The sequence below is a fragment of the Siphateles boraxobius genome, unplaced genomic scaffold, assembly GCF_051911475.1.
Source record: "Siphateles boraxobius isolate OS27281-9 unplaced genomic scaffold, OSU_SipBor_1 65, whole genome shotgun sequence".
In the NCBI taxonomy this organism is placed as follows: domain Eukaryota; kingdom Metazoa; phylum Chordata; class Actinopteri; order Cypriniformes; family Leuciscidae; genus Siphateles; species Siphateles boraxobius.
The window spans coordinates 17,878,755-17,905,449 of NW_027509192.1; the positions used below are offsets into that span (position 1 = coordinate 17,878,755).

Below are 26,695 nucleotides of genomic sequence, written 5' to 3' on the forward strand. Positions count from 1 at the left end.
CATATAAGCTCTACACTTGCTTCAAGCTTCATGCATTTTAGAAACGGGGCATAATTATTCACAGATTTGATGAGTCTTGTGCTTATGCTGTAAATGATCAAAGCCAGGAAATATGCAGAATACTTAAAATGCGAATTAGGAGTTTAGAAATGATGGACTTTAAATTACCTCGTAAAATCATAATGTGACAAATGCATCTCAAGGGAAGCTTTTCCAGACTTTTTTATGAGTGACATGTATGATCTATTCGAATGTATTGTGTTGAATGTAACTTGAGGCCTAGTCCACACTAATATGTTTTTGTTTGAAAACGCTTCCTTTTCTCTCCGTTTTGGCCTTCCATCCACACTGAGACGCCGTTTTTATTAATGAAAACTAAGCTTTTTGAAAACGCTCTCCAAACCGGATACATTTGAAAATGCAGTTTTCGTGTTGTAGTGTGGACTGTGAAAACAGAGGGACTTGAAAACGATGACGTAAGTTTAGTCATGTGACGCATATTGTACCAATAGATATTCATGTTATACCAGTATTGTGCCTGTTATGTGCCTGTTCACTTTCACACTGTTGCTGAAATATGTTACTTAATAAACTCTTCATATCACAGTCCTGCAAAGATGACATACAATTTACTCACAATTCCTGTCCTGCGGAAAAACATAAGAGCAGTTGTGTTTTTGACCAAACATATAATGGTGAGAGAGTAAGACTTGAACGCAACAGTGAATGGTGAGATATTTTGCTAAATAAAATGAACCTGCCAGAAGAGTTGCGCGATAACTTTATTACTTATGTTTTCGTCTCAGTGAGCTTTTGTGAGGTTTTACGCATGCGCAGTAAGGCGAATTTAGTGTTTTCCAAAAGTTTCTCATCCATACTGAAATGTCGGAAAACCTATCCTGACCAGGAAAAAGTTAATTAAAGCCATCTCCACCAAACCCCTGGGCTAATTCAAGGAGATCTATAGCGTATATAATCCAAATGGGCAATGATTCGGGCAGTAACTTAACATCCTGCCGATACATGAGTGTCTGTTACAAAACCAAAAATAAACCACATCGAAGTGACAGAACCCTTACATTAATTTCTATTCTGTTTAGTAATCAAAATAGTGGTTAACATTAATTTATTAAAAAATTATAACTTCCTGAGACCCAGGAATAGGCATTTTCTCTGTAGAGGACATTATATTTTATCAAATATCTCTGACAACATACATGTCACAGTTTTAAGTCTGGATGTGGAGACATTCAGGGCTTTGCAGAGATACCAGATGTTTCACCTTGACAACTCCCTCTCCCTATCTGGTTTAGCACTCTTATGGAAATATGATAATATTTTGTAATTATCATTTAAATCTGACTAATTTCCAACTGTTTGTAAGAAATCAACATCTCAGGAAAATGTTATGGGGTTTCAAATCAGAATATCACTTTCTGTTTTGTAACAGGGCATTGATTTCATACACGTCCACTGTTGTGGACACTAGGATTTACATCATGGCATGTCAGGCATTTTGGGAGACAGAACAAGTGAATAGGAAAAATATATATATATATATCAATATTTTTTTTTAAATATGACATTTTAATGCAAATAGTCCCAAGTTATGTATAACTCCCATTATTACATGTCTTTTTTCATTACCCCCCCCCCCCAAACAATGTAATGACCTAAAAAACTAAATTAAACTATATTCTTCAATTAAAATATTGATTTAAGATATTATTCAATTATCATTTAGCTATGGTTAATTTAATAATAACAATGCACCTTTCTAAATATAGACCAAGTCAAACAAACTATAAATAAATAATAGCCTATAAAAAGTCAAATATTTAATTTGACTAATTTAAAAATACATAAAAAACACTTTTCTAAATAAATCATACGAAAAACAATCATTGAAATAGAATTTGTCATTAATATAAAGAGAAATGTTTCATAAACGTAATGATTTAAGTGTTAATATCGTCTGTCAAACTATGGAAGCATCAAATAAACAAGGTGAGATCATCACAGCAAACGATTAATATATGCATTTCGTCAACGATCTCTTCCAATAATAATGCATTGCGCTGGAAGTCCGCCGATGGTTGGATAGAGTTGCTGCACATAACAGCTCCACCCAAGTTCGGTTGCCCAGTAGCGAACATCCTAATCATACTATGGTGACGGGTTGGCCTCATGAATATTAATTACGTAAAGGGAACGTTCGGCCAGTAAGCCTGCCTGGTAATCCTTGGCTTATGAATATTAATTAACTTAACGACGAAATGCTCCACGTAACGTCAACATGGCCTGTTGAATAATTCATTAGCTCGCCCAGTTCAATAGTAGGATTCGTAATGTCGCTCCCCGGCAGAGTCATGGATGCTCAGTTGAACGCGGGGATCGAGAGTCGGTCACATCGTAGGACTGGAAGCGGAGCTCGTGGGATTTATGAGACTCATTGCTAAATAGTTTCTCTGACTAAAGGCGTGACATCATCCACGCGGATAGGACCCGCGTGCGGAGACTGACGCATCACATCACATCGGTGAAACAAAGCGTTTGTTTTGCGGAGCGCACTAGTGGAATCAAAATGTCAGATGCTGCTAGCGGTATTGGAGCGTACGGACGCCAATAGACCATTGTTATTGTTTTTATGAATAGGGTTTTCTGTTAACGGGGGACGGAACGTTTAGGTGCACGCGTTTGATTTACATTTTTTTTTGAAAGAGCCAATAAGTTGCGCGTGGACTTGGATGGATAGCAGGTGCATGAACGCATCACCTATAAACCGCCAGAGCAATGTGATTCTTCAATCATCGTTGTTCTTTTCACATATTAGTGTTTTAAGCTCCGGAAAATAATATCTGATTATAAAGCAGCATTTATTTCATTGCATTGTTTTTTCTCCCCCATCTCATTGCGATATGGTACCAGGCGCGTGATGTTTAAATTGACTAAATCAGTGCATCTACTCGAAATTCACATTTAATAAGATATTGTAGCGTCTATAAGTGTCTTATGCATTGTGTTTATTTACATTACTTTTAATTATCTCTATACAATTGCATGCCTTACATTTTGAAGTAAATTCAAAGTGGTGCTAAAGTCACTTATACACTTTTTTGACCACTTTGAAGCTAATTACTCCTAAAGAAAAAGTGTAGAAATTAAATTATTCTTACGAGTTAAATGAATGGAAACAAAGATGTAAGAATTCTTCACAATTCATAATAGGCACATATTGTATTATATGAGGTGGTTTCACTCTACATTTTCCATTTGCAAATTGTTATGGCAGTTACAGGTTTATAAGAATGGTTGTATTGTTATCATGACTTTTTGAGATATCTCAACAAATCTAAAATGCATCCTTAGGAAGGGGCAACTGCGGGTTCTGCAGTTAGATTGTGTTGTTTATTGTTAATTAAATGCGAAAACGCAGTGTTAAAAAGTTAGACTGGTCATTTGAGTGAAAGCTTTAAACCCAGAAGATGATCCTCTCTGGAGTGGCTGGACTGCTGTCAGAGCGGCTTTCACAAGATTAACAGCCCTCTGCTCTTTTCTTTTGCCTGTACGCCTACAATAACTTCTTTTTACTGGACTATTCTTCATCTTTACCTATTTTTAAAACTGGTTTATCGCAAATGGGACTTAAATGAAGATTTCCGGAGCAGCTGAAGTCACAAACAGTTTATACATATATGATGCCTCTATAAGACTCAAGTAAACTGTTTTAATAATTTTTCTGCTGCTGTAATATGACATTGTGACATAAGGAATCTTTTTTTTTTTTTTTTTAAAGTGCCAAACAGAGAAGCAACTGACGCAAATTGTAAATATGACTTTTGTGACAGTGGAATTTATCAGATATGTGACATCAGGAGTCCTATCTTTTTGATGCTTCAAACTAAAGTAGCAGCTAAGACGGATTCTGCTGTTTTTTGTTTTTTGTTTTAGAAATATGACATTGTGACATTGCGAATTTAGGTGTGGCAAACTAAGAAGCAGCTCGTGCAAATATGACATTGTGATGTCAGAAATTGAGATGTGGCAAACTGTGGATTAGCTGATGCAAATATGACATTGTGACATCAGGAGTCTGTCTCTAAAGCGCCAGACTGAGGAGCAGCTGACACTCTCTTTTTGCTGCTGTTGATGATGATGCTGCAGCTGCGAAAATGCTGCGATTCCCTGTGAAGAAAATACGAAAGCAGTTCAAACTTCTGCTGCTGCTGGTGCTGCTTACTTTTGCCGTGTGGTTTACGTACCTACACATCAACCAGGGCAAATCCATCAAACTCCACTTCAACTACGGGAAAGGTAAGATGTATATCTGAAATGTTTAACTTAATATGTGAAGTGAGTTTATTGCTGATGTAATTTTGCTCCCTGAGGGTCTTTTTGAATATTCTTGTTGTAAAGAATAAAAGAGAAAAAGAAGCTGCGGTTCAGAATAAAGAGGGAGATGAATAAAGTAACTGCTGAATTATCAATTTTATTATTAACTTTAATTAACAACTAGGGCACCAGCACTGATACATTTAATATTTGGCAGATTAAATTGGTTTTTTAATAGTGTAACATTAGTATGCATTAGAATGTTAAATTAAGGTTGCATTATATTGATTTCAGTGCTAAAATTATGCCCATATGGAAAACATAAAAAGAAAATGTTCAGATGTGCAGAGCTTAGTCTGCTGAGATGAACCTTCATAGAAACTAGGTTCTCAGCTCAATGAGTAAGTGTCAATGACCAGAAAGTGTGTTTGCACAAGCCATGTGTGTGTGAAAATCTTTTACCTCAGATTCAAACCCATAAAAATCACTCTTTATGTGGTATGGCAACTGGACTTGAATTTACTTTCTGTGATAAAGATGGAGGCAGTGAATAATTTAAAAAAAAAATCAGAAAATGACTTTTTGTCTTGGATTAAAGAACATGACTTGTTTGTTAATGAAATGAAAACCCTTCCCACACAAACACACACCTGGTCCTTTTTTAAGGTGAAGTGTGTAATGTTTGTTACTAACAGAAATATAACAGAATCGCACAATAAGAGATTTTTCCATTTTCCATTTTGTTAATTGTTAATTGTTGATAAGGTGGGTCTCAATTTGAATATGCTATGTAATATAGTATTTAGTGCAAGAACTGTGTTCACCCTGAAAATTCCAACTTTAAGAAGTGCACTTCAAATATTTGGATGATGCACTTACTTAAAGGGTTAGTTCACCCAAAGATGAAAAAAAAATGTCATCATTTACTCACACCTAAGTTGTTCCAAACCCATAAGACTTTCGTTCCTCTTCGCAACTAAAATTACGATTTTTTAATGAAATCTGAGAGATTTATGTCCCTCCATTGACAGCAATGCAACTACCACTTTGACTCTTCAAAAAGTTCATAAAAACATCGTAAAACTAGTCCATATGAATTGTGCGGTTTAGTCCAAATTTTCTGGAGAGACTGGATTGCTTTAGAATGATGAACAGATTTAATTAAGGCTTTTATGCACATATAAACATTGATCAGTGAACAAACAGAAGCTCAACCTTGACTTGATGTGCTTGACACCTGAAAACAAACCTCATTGGTTCTTGCTGAAGCTCAAACGTGCTGCGTAACACGAGAATGAACCTCATTGGTTCTTGCTGAAGCTCAAACGTGCTGCGTAACACGAGAATGAACCTCATTGGTTCTTGCTGAAGCTCAAACGTGCTGCGTAACACGAGAATGAATCTCATTGGTTCTTGCTGAAGCTCAAAATGTCAGGGTTTGTGGTTGAATGGATGAAGCAAGGGCTCAATCGCAGGAGAAATCGGCGTTTATGAAGCAAAATAAAACAAAGCACAAACAAAAACTAACGAGGGGGAAACCAAAAGACTTGATTTGAATTTGACTTTGACTTACATTCAACAATGATCCAGCAGAGGACTGCAAACACAAGGAGAATAAATAGGGAGCAAACAAGGCAGGTAATGAGAGGACTGGTGGGGGGCAAATAAACCAATTATTATCAGTTAACAAGATGGGTGGGGTTAGGCAATAGACAAGAGAGCACATGGCACAAGGAAACACATGACAAGCCATGTGCCCAAACAAAACGAGACATGAACACGCAGCTAATGAGAACTCATAAGCCGTGTGTGTTAACACAAAACAGCGCAAGACAAAACATAGAATGAGAGCACGCAGCCGATGAAAACACGAACGGCGTGCTACACAGAACACAACAACTCACGCGGACAGAAGAGCGTACGGCCGAGCGAACTCGAAGCCGCACGCTTGAACAACAAGACAGAGCGCACGAGGACAACTAAATACTCATCCTGTTCACTCACAACAGAATACAAACACGCAGAGCATAAGTGTCCGAATCCCGACACAAAACCAAATTAGACTGAAGTGCTGGTATCCGAACACCACGCCCCGCACACAAGACAACATGGACAGAAGAGCGCACGCCTCGAGCACACTCGAAACCGCACGCTCTCACACAGACAAGACAGGAGTGTCAGGGCTCAGTCACAAAACCAAGAATAAACTAGACCGAAGTGACAGAACCCTGACACACACGTGCTACATAACACGAGAATGAACTTCATTGGTTCTTGCATATTCTCAGAAAATTTGGACTAAACTGCTCAATTCATATGGATTTGTTTTATGATCTTCTACATAACACGAGAATGAACTTCATTGGTTCTTGCATATTCTCAGAAAATTTGGACTAAACTGCTCAATTCATATGGATTTGTTTTATGATCTTATGATTTTGAAGTGTCAAAGTGGTAGTTGTGTAGTTGTGTAGCTGTAAGTGGAGGGAAATAAATCCTTCAGATTTCTTTAAAATATCTTAATTTGTGTTTCGAAGATTGATCAAAGTCTTACGAGTTTGGAACGACATGGAATGTTGGAGACTTTATGCAGCTTTTATTACGTAGCGGAGGGAGAGGGGCTATCAGACTCCGATGCTAGGATGACAACCTAGCCGTTTAAATGTCATAAACTAGATAGTAATTATGTATTGCGTAGTTTAGGTTCATAATGTGTCACTCTCTGAAAAAGTACAAAAGCTGGCAGCTGTTACCCTTTCAACAGATATATTTTGTATACTATACCTACAACCCCAAATCAGAAAAAGTTGGGACATTTTGTAAAATGCAATAAAATCAAGAATCTGTGATTTGTTCATTCTATTTAACCTTTTTTTAACTGACAAAAGTACAAAGAAAAGTTTTCCAATATTTTCACTGACCAACGTAATTGTATTTTGTAAATATGAACAAATTTTGATTTTGATGGCTGCAACACACCCCAAAAAAGTTGGGACAGAGACATGTTTACCACTGTGTCACATCACCTTTCCTTTTAATAACACTTTTTAATCATTTGGGAGTTGAGGATACTAATTGTTGGAGTTTTGCTAGTGGAATATTTGCCCAATCTTGTCTGATAAAAGACAGCCGCTCAACAGTCTGTGGTCATCATTGCCTGAATCTCCTTTTCATGATGGGTCATGCATTTTCCATAAGAGACATATCTGGGCTGCAGTAAACAGGAGGCACATCCCTTCTATGGTGGAGAGTGTCTAGAAACCACTCAGTTTTAGCTTGTGCAGAATGAGGCCTGGCATTGTCTTGCTTCCCAGGAAAGATGTCATCTTGATGGCAGTTTATGTCTCTGTACAATCCAAATACATGCCTCCATGTCAATGGTACCTTCACAATAATGCAAGTTACCCATACCGTTTGCAATGATGCACCTCAATACCAGCACAGATGTTTGCTTTTGCACCTGTCGCTGGTGAAAGTCTGGTTGGTCCCTTTCATCTTTGGGACTGAGAACTCGATGTCCATTTTTTTTCCAAAAACAAGCTGAAACATGGACTCATCTGACCACAGCACACATTTCCACTGTCTTCTAGACCATCTGAGATGAGCTCAGGCCCAGAGAACTCGCCGGCATCTCCACATAGAACTGATGTAAAGCTTTCTCCTTGCGTAACAGAGATTCAAGTGGCATTTCTTAATAAAGAGTCAGACTGTGTTCAGTGAAAACGGTTTTCCAAATTACTCCTGAGCACATGTGGCTGTATTTAATGGATTAGCATGATGGTATCTTGTGCAATGCCATCTGAGGGCTCAAAGGTCACGCACATTCAACAGAGGTCTACTGCCTTACCCTACACAGACTGAGATTTCTCTGGATTCCCTGAATCTTGTGACAATATTATGTATGGAAGATGATGAAAGGCATAAATGCTTTGCAATCTTGCATTGAGAAATGTGATTTTTTAATTGTTTGACAATTCTCTCATGATATTTGGCACAAAGTGATGAGCCATGACCCATCTTTGCTTAAAAAGACTGAGAAGCACTTTTACACCCAAACACGATACCCTCAACTATTACCAATTCACATGCTCATTGTGGACGGTTTCAAAATAGTTGGATAATCTAATTTGGATAATCATTTCACTTTTATTTGGTCTCTGTCCCAACTTTTTTGGGGTGTGTTGCAGCCATCAAAATCAAAATGTGTTCATATTTACAAAATACAATTATGTTGGTCAGTGAAAACATTGGAAAACGTGTCTTTGTACTTTTGTCAGCTAATTAAAGGTTAAATAGAATGAACAAATTACAGATTCTTGATTTTATTGCATTTTACAAAATGTCCCAACTTTTTCTGATTTGGGGTTGTACAGTTCCTCCTAAAAAAATTAGCATATTGTGATAAAGTTCATTATTTTCCATAATGTAATGATCAAAATTAAACTTTCATATATTTTAGATTCATTGCACTCCAACTGAAATATTTCAGGTATTTTATTGTTTTAATACTGATGATTTTGGCACACAGCTCATGAAAACCCCAAATTCCTATCTCAAAAAATTAGCATATCATGAAAAGGGTCTCTAAACGAGCTATTAACCTAATCATCTTAATCAACTAATTAACTCTAAACACCTGCAAAAGATTCCTGAGGCTTTTAAAAACTCCCAGCCTGTTTCATTACTCAAAACTGCAATCAAGGGTAAGACTTGTAAGGAATTACAAACCTGCGCACATATATTCAAACGCACATAACTATAGAATAAATTCTTAATGCGCATGTGAACGCCATCAGCGTCTATCACAGGTTCACGTTTAAAGTCTGTTTAGAGAGAACGGTGTCGTCTTAGCGGCCTCTAATTTAATAACAAATGATCATTTAGACGGAAGTGAATCAATCAAAACTAACTTTAGCTGGAAAAAACATTTTTCAAGAACCACTATAAAACCAAACCAATCTCTGTTACCTTAAATTATATGTTTATCTCTGTAAAGCTGCTTTGAAACAATCTACATTGTTAAAAGCGCTATATAAATGAGGATAACTTGACTGAAGTTATCTGAAGAAGACTGAAGAACAGCAAATAGGCTGTTCCCAGAGTGCTGTATCAAGGCACCTCAGTGGGAAGTCTGTGGGAAGGAAAAAGTGTGGCAAAAAACGCTGCACAACGAGAAGAGGTGACCGGACCCTGAGGAAGATTGTGGAGAAGGACCGATTCCAGACCTTGGGGGACCTGCGGAAGCAGTGGACTGAGTCTGGAGTAGAAACATCCAGAGCCACCGTGCACAGGCGTGTGCAGGAAATGGGCTACAGGTGCCGCATTCCCCAGGTCAAGCCACTTTTGAACCAGAAACAGCGGCAGAAGCGCCTGACCTGGGCTACAGAGAAGCAGCACTGGACTGTTGCTCAGTGGTCCAAAGTACTTTTTTCGGATGAAAGCAAATTTTGCATGTCATTTGGAAATCAAGGTGGCAGATCTGGAGGAAGACTGGGGAGAAGGAAATAGCAAAATGCCTGAAGTCCAGTGTCAAGTACCCACAGTCAGTGATGGTCTGGGGTGCCATGTCAGCTGCTGGTGTTGGTCCACTGTGTTTTATCGAGGGCAGGGTCAATGCAGCTAGCTATCAGGAGATTTTGGAGCACTTCATGCTTCCATCTGCTGAAAAGCTTTATGGAGATGAAGATTTCATTTTTCAGCACGACCTGGCACCTGCTCACAGTCCCAAAACCACTGGCAAATGGTTTCCTGACCATGGTATTACTGTACTCAATTGGCCTGCCAACTCTCCTGACCTGAACCCCATAGAGAATCTGTGGGATATTGTGAAGAGAAAGTTGAGAGACGCAAGACCCAACACTCTGGATGAGCTTAAGGCCGCAATCGAAGCATCCTGGGCCTCCATAACACCTCAGCAGTGCCACAGGCTGATTGCCTCCATGCCACGCCGCGTTGAAGCAGTCATTTCTGCAAAAGGATTCCCGACCAAGTATTGAGTGCATAACTGAACATAATTATTTGAAGGTTGACTTTTTTTGTATTAAAAACACTTATTTTATTGGTCGGATGAAATATGCTAATTTTTTGAGATAGGAATTTTGGGTTTTCATGAGCTGTTTGCCAAAATCATCAGTATTAAAACAATAAAAGACCTGAAATATTTCAGTTGGTGTGCAATGAATCTAAAATATATGAAAGTTTAATTTTTATCATTACATTATGGAAAATAATGAACTTTATCACAATATGCTAATTTTTTGAGAAGGATAAATAAATAAATAAGTATATTTTTTTTATAAAGGGTACATTAAAGGTACATAATAATACCTACAAATGTTTAGTAACTATTATTATTAGTATCAATATTTTCCTGTTTATAGCTGTAAAGCTGCTTTGAAGCAATCTGTATAGTATAAAGCGCTATATAAATAAAGGTGACTTGACTAGACTTGACCTATTAGTACCTAAATAGTACTACCGTTTGAAAGGATATTGCCCCCATTGATATATTTTTTACCATTTTTATCTAAGAGTTGTAGTATGTTATTTAAGACACAACTAAAGTGTTGTTGCTGCTACAATGCTAGAGGGTTTCTAAGGACTTCTGAGTGCTTTTTAGTGTGTTGCTCTGTGGTTGCTAGCATGTTCTGGGTGATTGATAGGTGGTTGCCTACTAGCCCAATTCAAGTCTCCGGGATATTCTATAGATATGGCTTGGGTCCCTACTTTAGTGAAAGTCAATGAAATTTTATTTCCTGCTTTACTGGCTGTTAGGTTATTATAAGTTATTGGCCAAAGTTTAATACTCAAACCCAAAGTATACTTCCCCTGTCTGCATTCTACCTAGATTCACGGACAGTCAATGTGACAAAATGTTTCGGCATCAGCACAGTTTGTTGAAGTCTGTCCCCTCGTGTATGGGGGACATGTGCATATGTTTTGGGTGCATGACGAACGCATCCATCTGATCTCAGTCATTTGATACTTGAGAGGTTTCAGTGCCTTTATGAAACAGTTTCACCAGTTTCATGTTTCACCAATATTACCAAATTTAGCATTGAACTGACATCAACTTCAGGTCTGAATGTTAAGAGTAAAGGTACAATCACAGTTACCATTGTTGTCGAATTCTCGCAGCCGAATTTTATGGGAATCCATGTGGTTGGGAATTTGAAGGTGAGGGTTGGTCGTTTTTGGTGATTTTGACAAGTTGACAAACAGAAAGCTGCTTGGTTTGAAAGTGACTTCTGTGTGAGCTGTGCTTCATACATCGCTATAATAACGTCAATAGGGGCTTTTGCACTGGAGGAACCTTTTCATAGTTCCTAGAACTATTGGCAGAAGTATCCGGATTTTGGTGTGTTCTGGCAGGAACTGGGAACGATTTTAGGTCTAGGAATTCCTTTTGGAGGAACTAATTTATCTCCTACTTCAGAGTCGGGTCTAAACCAGCACTATAGGAACTACCAGTGACGTTAGTGAACGCTAATTGGTCGAACGTATGTGAAACACCAACACCCGCCATTTTTGTAAAAGCTTACACACAGGTTACAGCCTACTGTATTTACTCCACAAACTAACTTTACGCACATGGAAAACAGTGATAGAAGGGCCTATTAACCTCTATGCTAAGGAGAAAATCCAACGCAACTTTGAAGGGACCAAGCCAAACATGATCATTTATTTCTGCTCAGCTAGCGACACTGGACATCAACCACACGGCATACGCTAATACCTTTTCATATACGGCCTACTTTCTATGTATAACAGTTCTATATAATAACATATTAGACAATACTGTTGAACAGATCATAAACTAATGAAAACGGAGAATACGAACACTGTGTGCACAGGCTCTAGCATTCTCAGCACCATCAAAATAAAAGTTACAACAAGCGTGGATTACGTCACTTCAGAGTTCCTACTGTCGGTGCGAATGCAACCAGGAAAATGTTCCTAAGGGAACTACTTGGTGCGAGAGCTCCTAATAAACAGTAGACCCTTTTTGCCCACCAGTTTTGCTAATGTGACTGCACCTTAAAGCGTATATTAAGAACACTAATATTGGCAGTGCACTAACACAGGGTCAGAGGGCTAGAGCCCGTCTGACAGCATCTTTTTGTGTCTGCCACTCTACAAGAGGATCTTCATTCTCATTAGCAGCTGCTAAAAGCCCTGTGTAGCTTGGCATCTCTCCTTGACTGCCCCAAACTGACCTCAATCATAACCCAGGAATCACAGCCTCTGTCTGGCCTCTTTGAGTGGGCCACCAAATCGCTCTTCTCGCAAAGGAGAAGTGCACTGGAATCACTCAAGTGCGAGAAAGGCCGTGCAAACCCTATATTAGCACGAGGAAGATGTCTGGAAAATAACGTGGCATTGCACCAAGTCATCTATAGCGAAATTAAAAAGTCTGTGGGGCTCGCCAAGTGACGTTACTGATATTTTAATCAGAGATGTTGGCTGTGAAAATGCATGATTGCTCAAATAGGCTGAGCTATTTTCACCTGAGGGCTCACAATGGTCACCTTATTGCCAATTACAGGCTCCATAGGGCTGGGTCAAGATGTAGCTATGCACCAGCTGTGATAGGTTGCTGTGAACAAGGGTCTTTTTAAGCAACCAAGTGTGAAGGAATGTGTTGAAGGAACAAGCAGGTCATTCCTGTAATGCAGTACCTTTTAAATTAAATACGTTTTTTTTTTTTAAATGAATGCATATTGGGTTGTAATTCATATAGAAGTACACTCTTAAAAATAAAGGTTCCAAAAGGGTTTTTTCAAAGCGATGCCATTGAAGAACCATTTTTGGTTCCCGAAAGAACTTTTCAGGGAACAGTTCTTGAAATAACCAATTTTTTCTTAGTGTGAAAAACATTTGAATAATCTTAAGAACCTTTTCCACTATGAAAGATTCCATGGATGTTCCAGGTTCTTCATTGAACCATCTACGCCAATAAAGAACTTAACACTTTATTTTGATGGTCCCTTTTTGAACATTCTGTGGACTATAAGTAACTTTGCAACTACAAGTTAACTAACTCTCATTCGAGTATTAGTAGACTGTTAATATCAACTAACTCTTTATTGTGATGCTCCCCAACATACATTCTACTGCCTATAAGTAACTTGGCGAATACATGTCAACTTATTCTAACCCTAAACCTACCAGTCTACTTATAGCCTGAGATTGCCACCACTAACCTACGACCAGATATTGTTTTGTGGTCTGGATCAGCACGCATTGTTCAACTGATAGAGTTAACAGTGCCATGGGAGGATGCGGTAGATGAGGCATATGAGAGGAAGAAACTGCGGTATGCTCATCTGGCCACTGAAGCAGAACAGCGAGGATGGAGAGTCCAGGTTTATCCAGTGGAAGTGGGTTGTCGTGGTTTTGTGGCACACTCTACAACCCGGTTCCTCAGAGACGTCGGATTCAGTGGCCAAGAGTTGCGTCGTACAGTAAAGAACTTATCTGAAGCAGCAGAAAGGAGCAGCAACTGGCTGTGGTTGAGACGGAAAGATTCTAGCTGGCTGTGTACAGGCCGCCATGCTACGGTTTCGTAGAATTCTTGAAAACTTGAAAGGTCTGTTGGTTTATTTGTATAGGTTGTATAGTATTTACAGTCATTACGTTCCTGTGTATATTGCGTGAATGACGGGTGGTTGGGCAGATATTGTGTTTTGCGGTAGGTGGTATGCCATACGGAACCGTTGCCACTGAAACTGCATATTAACGCACCAGTGGGGCTCGACAGCCTTAGTCAAACGCGTTGGCGCGTATGGCTGGGTTGCGGAGAGATTGTGAGATTGTGGTTAGGTCTCAGCAGCAACTGTTGGTTTATTTGTATAGGTTGTATAGTATTTACAGTCATTACGTTCCTGTGTATATTGCGTGAATGACGGGTGGTTGGGCAGATATTGTGTTTTGTGGTAGGTGGTATGCCATACGGAACCGTTGCCACTGAAACTGCATATTAACGCACCAGTGGGGCTCGACAGCCTTAGTCAAACGGGTTGGCGCGTATGGTTGGGTTGCGGAGAGATTGTGAGATTGTGGTTAGGTCTCAGCAGCAAGAGGGAAGTAGAGGTCAGTAAGCTGGGCTGAGTTGAGTGGGGGACGGAGGGGGGGGACTCTGGGACGCCAGAGTCACTGTCGAGCCCTCTTGAGGTGTCGTGGGCTAGTCGACGAAACACTGAGGACGGAAGGTGCCCACTTGAAGACCCTAGAGATGTTCCCTACTCCGCTCAATCCAGAGGGTTGTTATGGGGGGACCGCACTGTGGTTGCAGCCGTTGTGTGTGCTGACGCGCTATACACTGTATTAACACCAGACAGAAGATTCACGTCACCAGATGGAAAGAAGCGTAAATGGATGGAGAAGCATAGGTTACTGTAAAGCTACGTCTTAGTTGGTGATTATCTTGGCGAAAGCCGAGTACAAATCAGCATGAAGTTTTAACATCTACTCTCGTGTAATGGAAATCATATACTCCAATAAGAGTTAGTAGACATGCAGGTGCAACGTTACTTATAGACAACAGAATGTGTTAAAGGGACCATCAAAATAAAGTGAAACCGAACCTTTATTTTTAAGAGTGTACTAGACTTGCAAATATATGCACTGGTCAAGCTCAGGCACTTAAACATAATTAATTATAACCTGTTTACATGGTGGCAAGACAATTAACTGGATGGAAATTAAGTGCTAAAGTTAGCCATTGTTCTGTGTGGGATTTTGAGTTGGCTTATGAGGTCAGGAAGTTAATTACAATATTTTTCAATCATCTTTTGAAATGTTATTTTATAATACAGATTACTTTCATTGTATCTAACATAATTAAATATTTTAAATGTAACCATATTTGCTCATATCTATGCTGTTGTTATGCCACCAAAAATTAGGTCACTTCTTGGAGGATGATATCACTTAAGAAACTGGCTTTTGTTAGGAATATTACAAAAGACAAACCATCTATCATTGATGGGCTTATTAAAACAATACTTCAGAGAAAACATGTTTTGTTTGGTTTGAAATATTTAGATTAGAGCAGGAAGAAATTAAAGAGCACCAATATTTCAAAATTAAGTGCACTAAGCTCTGTGAACATGGGACAAAACTACACTAAATTAAACATAACTAAACTTTTGGTGAATCTTGTATCCATTAAATTTCAATCCTATTTTAAATTAAAGTGTGTAATTTCTGCCCAACTACAGATACCAAAACAGTTGTTTCAGAACACGCCCCCATTTACCATTGGTCAAAAAAACTCCTGCCATTGGCTGAGTCAGTGTTGCTGAGTCAGGCTAGTCAGAATTTTCCAAAAAACAGAGCAATATTTTGATAGCGCCACTTTGTTTATACTAGTATTTAGGGAAATCAACCTTCAGTGGCTTATTTAAGATTGACTTCTGCACATCAACATCAAAAAATACTTTAATTTTTAATTACTAACAATAAGTGTAATAATTAAATGTAAATGGGAACATGAAAGTAATGTATAGTGGGAATGACCCAAGCACAGTGTTTGTAAGGGAAAGCCTTTTTGCGCTGATTTCAAATGAGTTTTTTTTTTGCTTTAGGTTGCTATGTTTAGGAATCCTGGGGAACTGATCCCAGTTTGGCATCGGTGGTCAGCCTCTAACCAGGACCCCTCTGAATGCTGAATGAAAGGGTGTGAGAAATACACACAACTGAACTGAGAAGCATAGGATAAGAGTGGGAGCTTGGTTACAGGCATTGAAAGGGCTTTTGGGAAAGGTCATATGATACGAGTGCGTGTGTGAATGGAAAGCAGCCATTTCCCACCATAATCTGGCTGTACTAAAGCATGACGGCCATAAAATCAGAGTTAATTACGTTGCTGTATAATTGAAGTATCCTTTTACATTTACTGAAAAGGTACCTTAAAGCCTTGGTCTTTTGTAACTATGAAAACATGTATGACATGTAGCACTTACATGTTATAGGAAGAAACTACACTACTTAACCCGAATTAGTTGACTTTACTCGCAAATCGCGTGGAAACCGTTGCCCTATACCACTTTAGTTTTTACACAAGCTGAAACTAAACATGTTGAGTTGCATTAACATGGAACCCTAACTTTTTACACAAGCTGAAACTAAACGTGTTGAGTTGCATTAACATATAATCTTATGTAGGTGCAGTAGACAAAACAAGCTTACATTAGTAGTCATTACTGAAAATCATTAGTTCACATTTTAATACTTTTTGAGTTTAGGTGTACTGTTAGGTACCCATCATGCATTCCAACATTAAGCTATTCATTTTTTATGACTTTTAATCTCTATTAATGACAACATCAATGTGCAGTCATCAATGGATCACTTTCCTAGCTTTTTAGCTATAACAATTGTGCCTTTTTAGACACACAGGTAAAGCAGCCAGATAATAATTAAATTTCAAATGATAAGGGCAAGAGCCCAACTAAAGTCAACACTTATCACCGTCATGGTGAATATTTTTAAATTAAATTAAACAATAATTCATCAACATCTAAACCTCTGTTAATTCTCAATACCGTCTGTTGCCGAGGCCTGTGCTCGTCCAGCCAGGTGTAGAGCCCCTTGGAAGCACGTTAGACGCGGGTCTTTTCACGTGACCAGGCAGGTTTTTGATTTGTGATGTGGTGTTTGAACCCCTCCCCTTCCTTATGAAACTAAAAACCAAGTAATCTCTGCTAAATTTGATTAGTGCAATGAATCTTTCAGCTAAATAGTACAAACAACTAATGTTGTTTAGTAATCATAGCAGGTTTTTACAAAACATAAAAGAATAAGTAATGGTCACTCGTAAGTTTAATTAGAAACAAAATCTGGGTTTACACTGTACAGTAACATTATATTAATGAATGACTATTTTACGACAGTGAATACATTATAAGTTACACAATATGGATAATGACATTAATATATTCAAACTGATCACAGTGTGATTATGCTAGAATTTCCTTTATATTCATCATTTGCTTTTGGGAAATTGAGCATGAATAACCAAACCTGTGGGATGCCGGTTTGTCTTTGTTAATCGATAAAGCAGCAAATACCCAGCAATTGTTTTCTCTTCAAATCTTAGTTAGTGCAAAGTACAAAGAAAGTGTAGAGTGACATACTTGGATAATAATTAAATTTTGTGTGCTATGATTGGACATGATTTCCCTGAGAGATCAGACGTCTTTCTGCTGTCATCATGTAGTTTTGCTTTGTTTATTAATTTGAATTTGAAACATTTGAACAACTTACAAAAAGATTACTTTTTTGACAGTGAAATATCATATTTGTTAATACCAATTTTTAAGCCCCATCAAAAACTAATATGCTATTGAACATGCTTGTTTGTTACATTGTTACACTTGTTACAAAGGTTACATTTTAGTGTGAACAAATTAAATAAAAACAGTGGCCTTGATTTTTTTTTTATTAAATTATAAATTACTTGGAAAAAACTTGAAGGAATGTTTAAGTTAAATAATTCAGTCAGTAATAATGAACCAAGAAACTTACTAAGTATTTGCACATAAAACAATAATTCTACACAAATTAAATATATTTTATGTTATGACTATTGAAAAAAATGATGCTTTTCACCTAATGACTCTGTTTAAACATTGGTTACACGATAATATTTAAAAGGTGTTGTTTAAAACAGTAGACAGCAAAATCGGCTTATAGCTTATAGACTGGCCAACTCAAAGATATTTAGCCCCCTTTGACTTTCATTTTGTAATCAAAACATTCTTCAAAATATCTTATTTTTTAAGATATTTTGTCATACTTTGTCACACTGTAAAAAGTGTTCAGTTCACTTTCTTACATTTTTCTAGTAAACTTGCTGCCTTGAAATTATTAAGTAAATAAACTTAATGCTTAATTGAAAAAAAATAAGTTATGTGAACATGACAGTTCCACATTACTTAATTTATTTCGATTAAGCAGGAAGTTTATTTACTTAATAATTTTAAGGCAACGGGTTTCCTAATTTTTTTTTAAGTTAAGTCAACTGATCACTTTTTACAGTGCATTGATCTGCCTGTATTGACACCATTATATGAGAACTGAACTGAGCTGGACGATAACATCACCGTTTTCTCCAGAGTAGCTAAAAAGGCTATTTACAACCTGTAAACATATATTTATAAATGAACTAAATTAATAACTATTTTACAACAAAATTAACCATCACTGAACTTACGTAAGCTGGATGGGGACGCTTTTTTCTTCTAGAAACAAACTTTGTTGCATTATTTTCCTGTTATCTCTGTAAAGCTGCTTTGAATCAATCTGTATTGTAAAAAGCGCTATATAAATATAGGTGACTTGACAATTCATGAAATTACAAGGCTAACTTAGCTTTATCAGTCAGACGCACATACACAATCTAACTCTCTCGTTCTCATCGTGTATCATATTTCAGTGTCCTAAATGAGAGATGCCTCACATTGAAGTTGGTGTTATATTTCTGTAAGTGATCCATCTGGTGAAGCTGGATTACAATCGATCATCAAAGGCTTGAAGCTGCTTGAGTGGCTTTTATTGTGGTTGTGTGTATAGGTCACCTTAACTGTTTGCTCTTTGCACTCACGTTGGCAGAAGATGACAAGTAAAGGAAGTGATGGGAACAGTCAATCACACTCAGTGGTGAGCGGTTTCAGTATCTACTTTGTCATAGCGGTTCCAAGTAAAGTTTTGATTTTGAACAGACCAGGAACGATAATACGTTCATGAGCATGAGCACTTTAATTGATCTCAAAAAATACAGAACCCAATATATAGACCCATTTGTCCACCACACAGGTGACGGTAATAAGTTTTCTCCTGTCCCAAATGGCGCACTTGGATTTACATTCTTACGGTCTAAAAACTATTTTTTTAAACGTGAACGAGAATTAATTGGATGCACCTGTATGATCAACATGTTTTTACTTTTTTTTTTTTTATTAAACATCATTTTAATATATTTTTAGCATAATGCCAAAAATGTCTGGTTGATTACAACCTGTAAACATGATCATCACTGTAAAGTTATAAAAAGATTATTAGAGTACATTTTATAAGAAAGTCTTTAACTTTCAAGTTTAATTCAATGTGTTAGCTGACCCTCCGGTTCAGATTATAAGATTTTATTTTGATAGTCCACTTTATACATTCTATTAATTTTAAGTAACTTTCCAACTACATGTCAACTAACTCTCATTAGAGTATTAGTAGACTGTTAGGTGTTAGGGTTCGGGTTAGGAGAATAAGTTGACTTGTATTTGCCAAGTTACTTAAAGTCTGTAGAATATCTGTTGGGGAGCATTAAAATAAAGAGTTAGCAGATATTAAGCATACAGCCTTCTAATACTTGTATGACAGTTAGTTGACATGTAGTTGCAAAGTTACTTATAGTTAGTAGAATGTCTAAAGTGGACTATCGAAATAAAGTGTTACCATGATTTTTCCTTTTGCTCATCTCATGCGCTCTATTTGTCATTGTCCCAGATTCCATATTTAATTTTAAAAGAAGTGTGGAAAACCATGTATAATTTCCACAACCCATAACTGACACTTCGGTACAAAACCGACATATTGAACGGACAGTGCTTCCATTCATGACAGCCTTGTTTTTGTTTGTCTTAAATGAATGATGCTGTTTCGTCTGAGGTCTTGAGGGCCACCCTGTCTTTGGAGTTTTAGTCCCTCTTTGAACGCTGTCAAACAAATTCCCATCTGTTTGTAGTGGGATGTTGCAAAAGACTGCAGCTCTTTAAAGTGTGAAGCGCAGTGATGTTTAGATCTGGCTAATGGGAAATCATCAGAATATTTAATTTGTTTAGCAGCATTTGTAGGTTCTCTGGTAGAATATACATTTTCCAATTTAGGTAGACTTTAAAATGGACTCATAATTTTTCCTTGGATTTAATTTGACTCTGAAGAGCAAACAACGGGTGTGTGCCCAGTGGGATTCTACACAGTGTACAATGGCCAACAGATATTGTGGGCTTAAGCATAAACCCAGCTGAATGTAGAAAAATCCAATGAAAATCCATTGGAAATTAAAAAATGACTCATCAGTACGTCTAAGGCAGTAATTGTTTGTCTTGGATACAAGTGGTTTCCAAATGGGAGTCCTGTTAAAAAAAAAATCAGGAAATGTGATTGTCAGACAAATCTCTATTATTTGAGAGGCACTACTAAAATGTAAATGAACATTTTAATCAAATTAGACATATTTATTTAGTCCGACTGAGCACTAAGGGTCATGAGGACTCCGATTGCGATCGTGTACAGGTGATTACAACTGAATTGATTAATTATACTATAACTTTCTGAAAACTTTGCCGTCCAGAAACTTGGCCTGTCCAATTGCCGTAAGGTAATGAAGAACTAGGACAGATACTCTTGCACCTAAACACTAGAAGAACTAAAGATAATGGATAAATGTGGTGAGTTTTGTCAGTACTTGTGCTGTTTTAGACTGTGTGTAGCACCTACAGCTCTGCAGAACCAAATCTGCCAACTCACACAACCATCCAGATCAAATTACTAACAGTTTTTCAGCAAACTTTGTGGTTCTCCATGAAATCTAATATTGTCCGAATGCGAATGTCTGTTATGGCTGATATTGTTTTACCCCAACGCTCCTCCTGTGTTTTTTGACCTGCCGAAGCTACCGTTTGCACACCAATCCTCCACATGCTGTACATTTCAATATATAGAGAATATATAGAATTTGTATATAGAGGATATCCAAATTGTGGAAACTGGCTATTTAAACATCAGGTTAAATACTTGTCTAGATTTCTCTGCTCACTTATGTGGATTTATTATAAGCTCATGTAAAGTTTATTTATAATAAATTAAAAAATATGTAAATAGATATTTCATTAAAAGACATAAACATCATATATGATGCACACAACTACATCACATGACCTACTGTAATGCCCACATCTAGAAAAAACACAAACTTTGAGTTGTCAAAAAGTACTGACTTTGGTATCAAGTCGGTACTGAAATTTTAAAAATATGACGATACCAGTATTTCCCTCTTGCAATTTTAGCGCTGTTGAATGGATTCTTAAACACTTCTGATTGGCCATTGTGTTGACACACTCAACATATATGTCTCTGATTGGCTACAATGATCAATAATGACATCTTTAACGCTCTTCATCGAGTGCTTACACAGATTAACACGGGAGCATTTAAAGGCAGGCGTCTATAAGCAGATCCCTAATATATCTGCTGATAGACGCCGCTTTCAAACGCTCTCGTTGATCATTGTAGCCAATCACAGATATATGTTGAGCGCGTGAACACAATGGCCAATCTGAAGTGTTTAAGAATCCGTTCAACAGCGCTCAAAATGCTAGAGGGAAATGCTGGTATCGTCATATTTTTAAAATTTAAGTACCGACTTGATACCGAAGTCAGTAATTTCGACAACTCTACTCCCAGATATTAGTCCCGTTGCAGTTGCCATGATAATTGTAACTCAAACTTTATTTAGAAATCTAGTCCCATCCAAACAGGGATTTAGAAATCAGTCGCAAATTTTTTTTTTAAAGCTCTTACCTTCGTTTGTTTTAATAAGTTTGTTATCTTGTTCTATTTAAGACCTGTATTATAGTGCATGGGTTGTGTGGACTACTTTTATTTTATTTTTTTATATTTGAAGCTTGAAAGCATTATTCATTAAATTGCAAGTATTCATCTAAAAAAACAAGTAGGCCTATACATCTAAAATTTGTCTTTATATGTTAAATGGTTAGGAATGACATGAGGATGAGTAAAAGATGAATTTTCATTTTTGGCTGAATTAATCCTCATTATCTCACTTTGTAAAGAGCAATTGTAAGGACGCTTCACGTTTCTTCCCAGGTCTTTAAGCATTAACCTCTGTCAGCCATAGGTTCGCATGAGCTTCATACACCCTAAAGCTTCCGGTGAGCAGTTTTGTAGACCTGGGTGCTTTCTTTCGTTTTTTATTCTGCCCATTTGAGAGCAATGCCCTCAGGCTTACAGTAGAGAAAACGATTTCAACTCTGCCAGGGGCAAACCAACACCATTCTGGTTTGAAACTACCTTACTAACTTACACTTGGAAGCACAAGAAGGGACATGGGCATAAAAGGACTTTTAAATGTGACTGGTTAATGTTTCGCAAAGCACAGATGTCGAGCTCCCTTTAGGTGTATCAGGAGTGGCTCTGAATACGTAAGTTAGTTCAAATCACAGTCAGTAGTGGTTAATCTACTGTGGTGCCTCAGGGAATGATGTTTTACATGTTCCTCACAAGTCTCCACAGGTGCGCTGTGCTTTGAAAATTGTTTAGGGATTTGCATTAAAAACAAAGGCTGCTTTTTGTCCAACTGTTTAACAGATACAAATCCCCTGTTGTTGTTGTTTTTTGTTTGACAGTGTTTTTTAAAAATTATTTATAGTAATTACATGCAACTAACCCTAATACATGTTGTTAATTATTGTTACTCAGTACTTGTATGTTACAGAGACTCACATAAAAACACATCTCCTGCAGCAATGTTCTCTCTAATTCCCTCTTACATGATTCGCTTGAATAGTCTCATGTCAAATTTACGCTTGCTTTGTGAACATTTTCCAGCGTTTCATTAACCTGTTAGAAAGTTTTGTAGGTCCCTTGTCTAAGACTTTCAGCTCAGTTCCCTGTTAAGTCCTCTTGTTAGGATCTGATTAGACGTGACCGAGATCAGCATATAAAGGTGACTTTCACACGGAGTCTCAGAGGAGCCGGTCAGCCAGCAGTTATAACGTCCATCTCTGATCTCAGATAGTGTCGCCTCCTGCATTCTGATGTAAAAGTGCTCAGAGAACGTCTGATATGATCAAAACACCACAGCTTTTAATCTGTTTTTATATTGCTTGTGTGTTATTGTGTAGTTTTGAGTGAATCTCTTAGAAACACGTCAAGGCAGGGTTAAATAAAATAAACTTAGTTACTTTAAAGTTACTTAATACAATTAATGTTATCTGAAATTAAATAAAGTATCATCCATCCATCCATCCACTATTTGAGGGAACAGTCATTTGTAGTGGTGTACGAAACTATAGTAGATGTTATCAAGTGCACTCATTAAATCCCACAATGCACCGCAATAAGGAGTGTACAACTGATCTGCGCTCAACAGCTGGCTAGACTAAAGAATACCCATAATTCACTGTGAGGGTCGCTCATCCATCCATGAATCATCCATCCATTCATTTTTCAAACCGATGGTCCAATGTGGTTACAGCGTAATATCATACAAGTATAAATTCCTTTTTAATTGATTATTAAATTGTTTAATTAAGGTTCATACTGCTAGTTTCCATGATTGAGTTAAATATAAATCTTTTCATTACTAATGGAGCTGACAGTTTACTAAGTTTTGTATGATTAAACAGCAAGCACAAACTATGCGAAAGCAGCAGCTTTATTCACTCACTCGTTTTCATTCACTCCTTCAAGTGGACTATATTAGTGGAGAAATGTAGGGAGTCGTGAATGAGGATATAGGGTGCGATTTCGAACACAGCCCTAGTCATTCAAAGTTGCCATACTCACTGATTAGTGGCACACCTGTTTCCTGTTTCGTTGGTTACTTTTCTGTATGTATTTAAAGGGTTAGTTCACCCAAAAATGAAAATTCTGTCAGTATTTACTCAGCCTCATGTTGTTCCAACCCCGTAAGACCTTCGTTCATCTTCGGTACACGAATTAAGATATTTTGGATGAAATCTGAGAGCTGGATCACTCCTCCATACTAGTCCACAGGCTTCTTCAGGGATTGAAACTTGCCAGCCCCGAAAAGTTATTAAAGACATCGTTAAAATAGTCCAAGTGACTACAGTGACTCAATCTTAAGTTTATCAAACGACGAGAATACTTTTTGTGTGCAAAAACAAACAAAAATAACAACTTTATTTCAACTATTAATTTCCTTCTCTGGTCAGTTAATGTAGTGTAATAGCGTAGTGATACGTAGGCTCACTATTGGCCGACGCTGGTCGCTGTGATGCGTGTGACGTACAACAACAGAAGCTTACGCTATTACACTAGTGAACTGACTCGAGGCCCACAGAGAAGGACATTAATGAGCCACTGTAGTCACTTGGACTATTTTAACGATATCTTTAATAACTTTTCGGGGCTGGCAAGTTTTAATCCCTTAGAAGCCTTTGGAGGAGTGATCCACCTCTCAGATTTAATCAAAAATATCTTAATTCGTGTTCCGAAGATGAACGAAGGTCTTACGGGGTTGGAACAACATGAGGGCGAGTAAATACTGACAGAATTTTCATTTTTGGGTGAACTATCCCTTTAAGCCTTCAGTTCTCCTCTGTTCTACGTCTTTGTCTTGTGTTAACGTTATGTGGATTGTGTAGTTGTATTGCTCTGCATCACGCATCGTCTGTGGATTATCTATACTATCTATCTATTAAATGTATTAATATAATAATATACTTCATACTTTATGTTAATAGAGAGATAAATGTTAATTTCTCTAAATTTTCAGAAAAAAAATCTAAGTTTGCAATAAAATGGTCTTTATGTGTGCTTTATTTTATGTGTGAAAAAAATGAATTTCTAATTTATTGCCTTAGATTTGGGGGGTTAAATATGACCTGGTCCTGGATATGTTATTGAAAACTTGTGCATCATGTTTTTTTACATCACAAATGATAAAATCATAGAAGTGTTTTGCTACTAGCTTTTTGTCCCTTGTTGTCACTACTAAATAGTTTCGTAAAGTGGGACTAGTCTTGTCATGCTCGTTGTTTGAAATCAATTAAGAGCTTCTAGTCAAATGTTTTGCGCTCAGTGTGGCTTTATAGCTTTATTAAGCAGCAGATTTGATTTTTGAAGGATTTGTTATTTCACTCTGTTTTGCACTGTTGGTGCAAAATATGCCCACAGTGACTAGTATATTTGTTTGATACTAACAGCCCAATCTCATTCTGTTGACTAATTAGGCAATTAGCATCTGTCAGCATGCAATGCTAGATTCATCTTTCCTGTGGTATTTCATTTTTGTCTTGTTTGTTAGACAAGCGTGTCACTGTAGTTATAAACTCTGCATAAATTGTAAAGGGATTCACTTTTTATCAAGCCACTTTTCCACAAAACTGTCCTCTCTTCCTGTATTTAAGGGCTGATCTCTTGGTCCCTGGGCTAGACTGTGGCTCCTGAGATTACTTAACATTTCTTTAAGTCATGCAGACTTTTCCCATACAAACCCCATTCAACTTATGACTCTGAAGCTGATTTTCCTGGAAAGCCCACATTGTGAGTCAGATCATATCTCCCAGAGATGACTAAAGGAAGTGGTTTGGTGATAAATCAGCCAGAATATGTTTTCTAGAGATGTCCTGACACTAGTTTTCACAGCCTTGTCTACACTGTGCACATCATAAAAAATATTGTATGAATCCAAGGATGAAAAATGTTCCATTAAAAACAAAAAAAACATTCAATACTATTGTCTTTTAAATAGCTTTATCATATGTCATTTTGTTGACTTAAAGTGGCCCTATCATGCTTTTTGGAATATTATTTTTTTATGTACTGTGTTGTTTGTGATTGTAAAAGGCCTGGAAAATTTTTAAGATCAAAGTGCAGATAAATGGAGTTATTGTCTCCCAAAAGAAAGAACCAATTCTCGTCTTAAACGAGTCGTCAGTAATTCCAATCTTAGGCAATGTCAGTTCAAATGCGATTATTAGTGTATCCGAATTGGAATCTGATCTGAAATTATTGAAGTCCACATTGTGTTTCGCAAATGTTCAGATACAATTTGTGTATTCCATGCAGCTCTTCCGTTTTCCTAAATGTCTGCATTGGTTACTATGGTAATGACGATGAGAGGTTTACGCCAAAATCAACAACAACAACAACAACCACAACATGACGGGACTAGTGCATCTTCTGAGACAGAGTCAGAAACCTGTACAGCTTTATCCCGTGCTGTCATCTCCGCCAGTTTCAAAATATGTCTTCGTTATATTGTCATTTTCTGCTCGTCCGCCACTTTGCAACAACACAACCTTGTTTCTGCAGCGACTTTCAGCATGTTTCCTATAACATCGTCTGACGCTTGCGCTTTACGTGGCCTGAGAAAGTCACATTATCCATGCAAAATCTGATCAGAGCAGTCAGACTGAAATGGATTTCCAGAAATGCGATTTGAATAGGATTTTAAACCACATATGAATGCACTGTAGCTCGAAACGGATTTTAAAATCGAACCGACATGCTGCAATATATAAGAAATATGCAAAATGAAGTGTGTTTGACATTGGTTGGATGTAAACCTGGGGACTTAGTTGGGGACATTTAA

The 26,695-nt window shown here is 37.4% G+C and overlaps 1 protein-coding gene across 2 annotated transcripts in view; it reads left to right on the forward strand.

Moving 5' to 3' along the window:
* Positions 1-2,332: 2,332 nt before the first annotated feature.
* The window catches only part of b4galnt4a (beta-1,4-N-acetyl-galactosaminyl transferase 4a), a 225,297-nt gene continuing 200,934 nt past the window's right edge, over positions 2,333-26,695 (forward strand). Inside the window, exon 1 of one of the 2 annotated variants that reach the window (XM_077211313.1) lies at positions 2,333-4,314. In XM_077211313.1, the coding sequence (XP_077067428.1) occupies positions 4,173-4,314 (142 nt within the window). In that variant the 5' untranslated portion in view covers positions 2,333-4,172. The remainder of the gene's footprint in view (positions 4,315-26,695) is intronic. The other variant, XM_077211314.1, reaches the window with a different exon arrangement.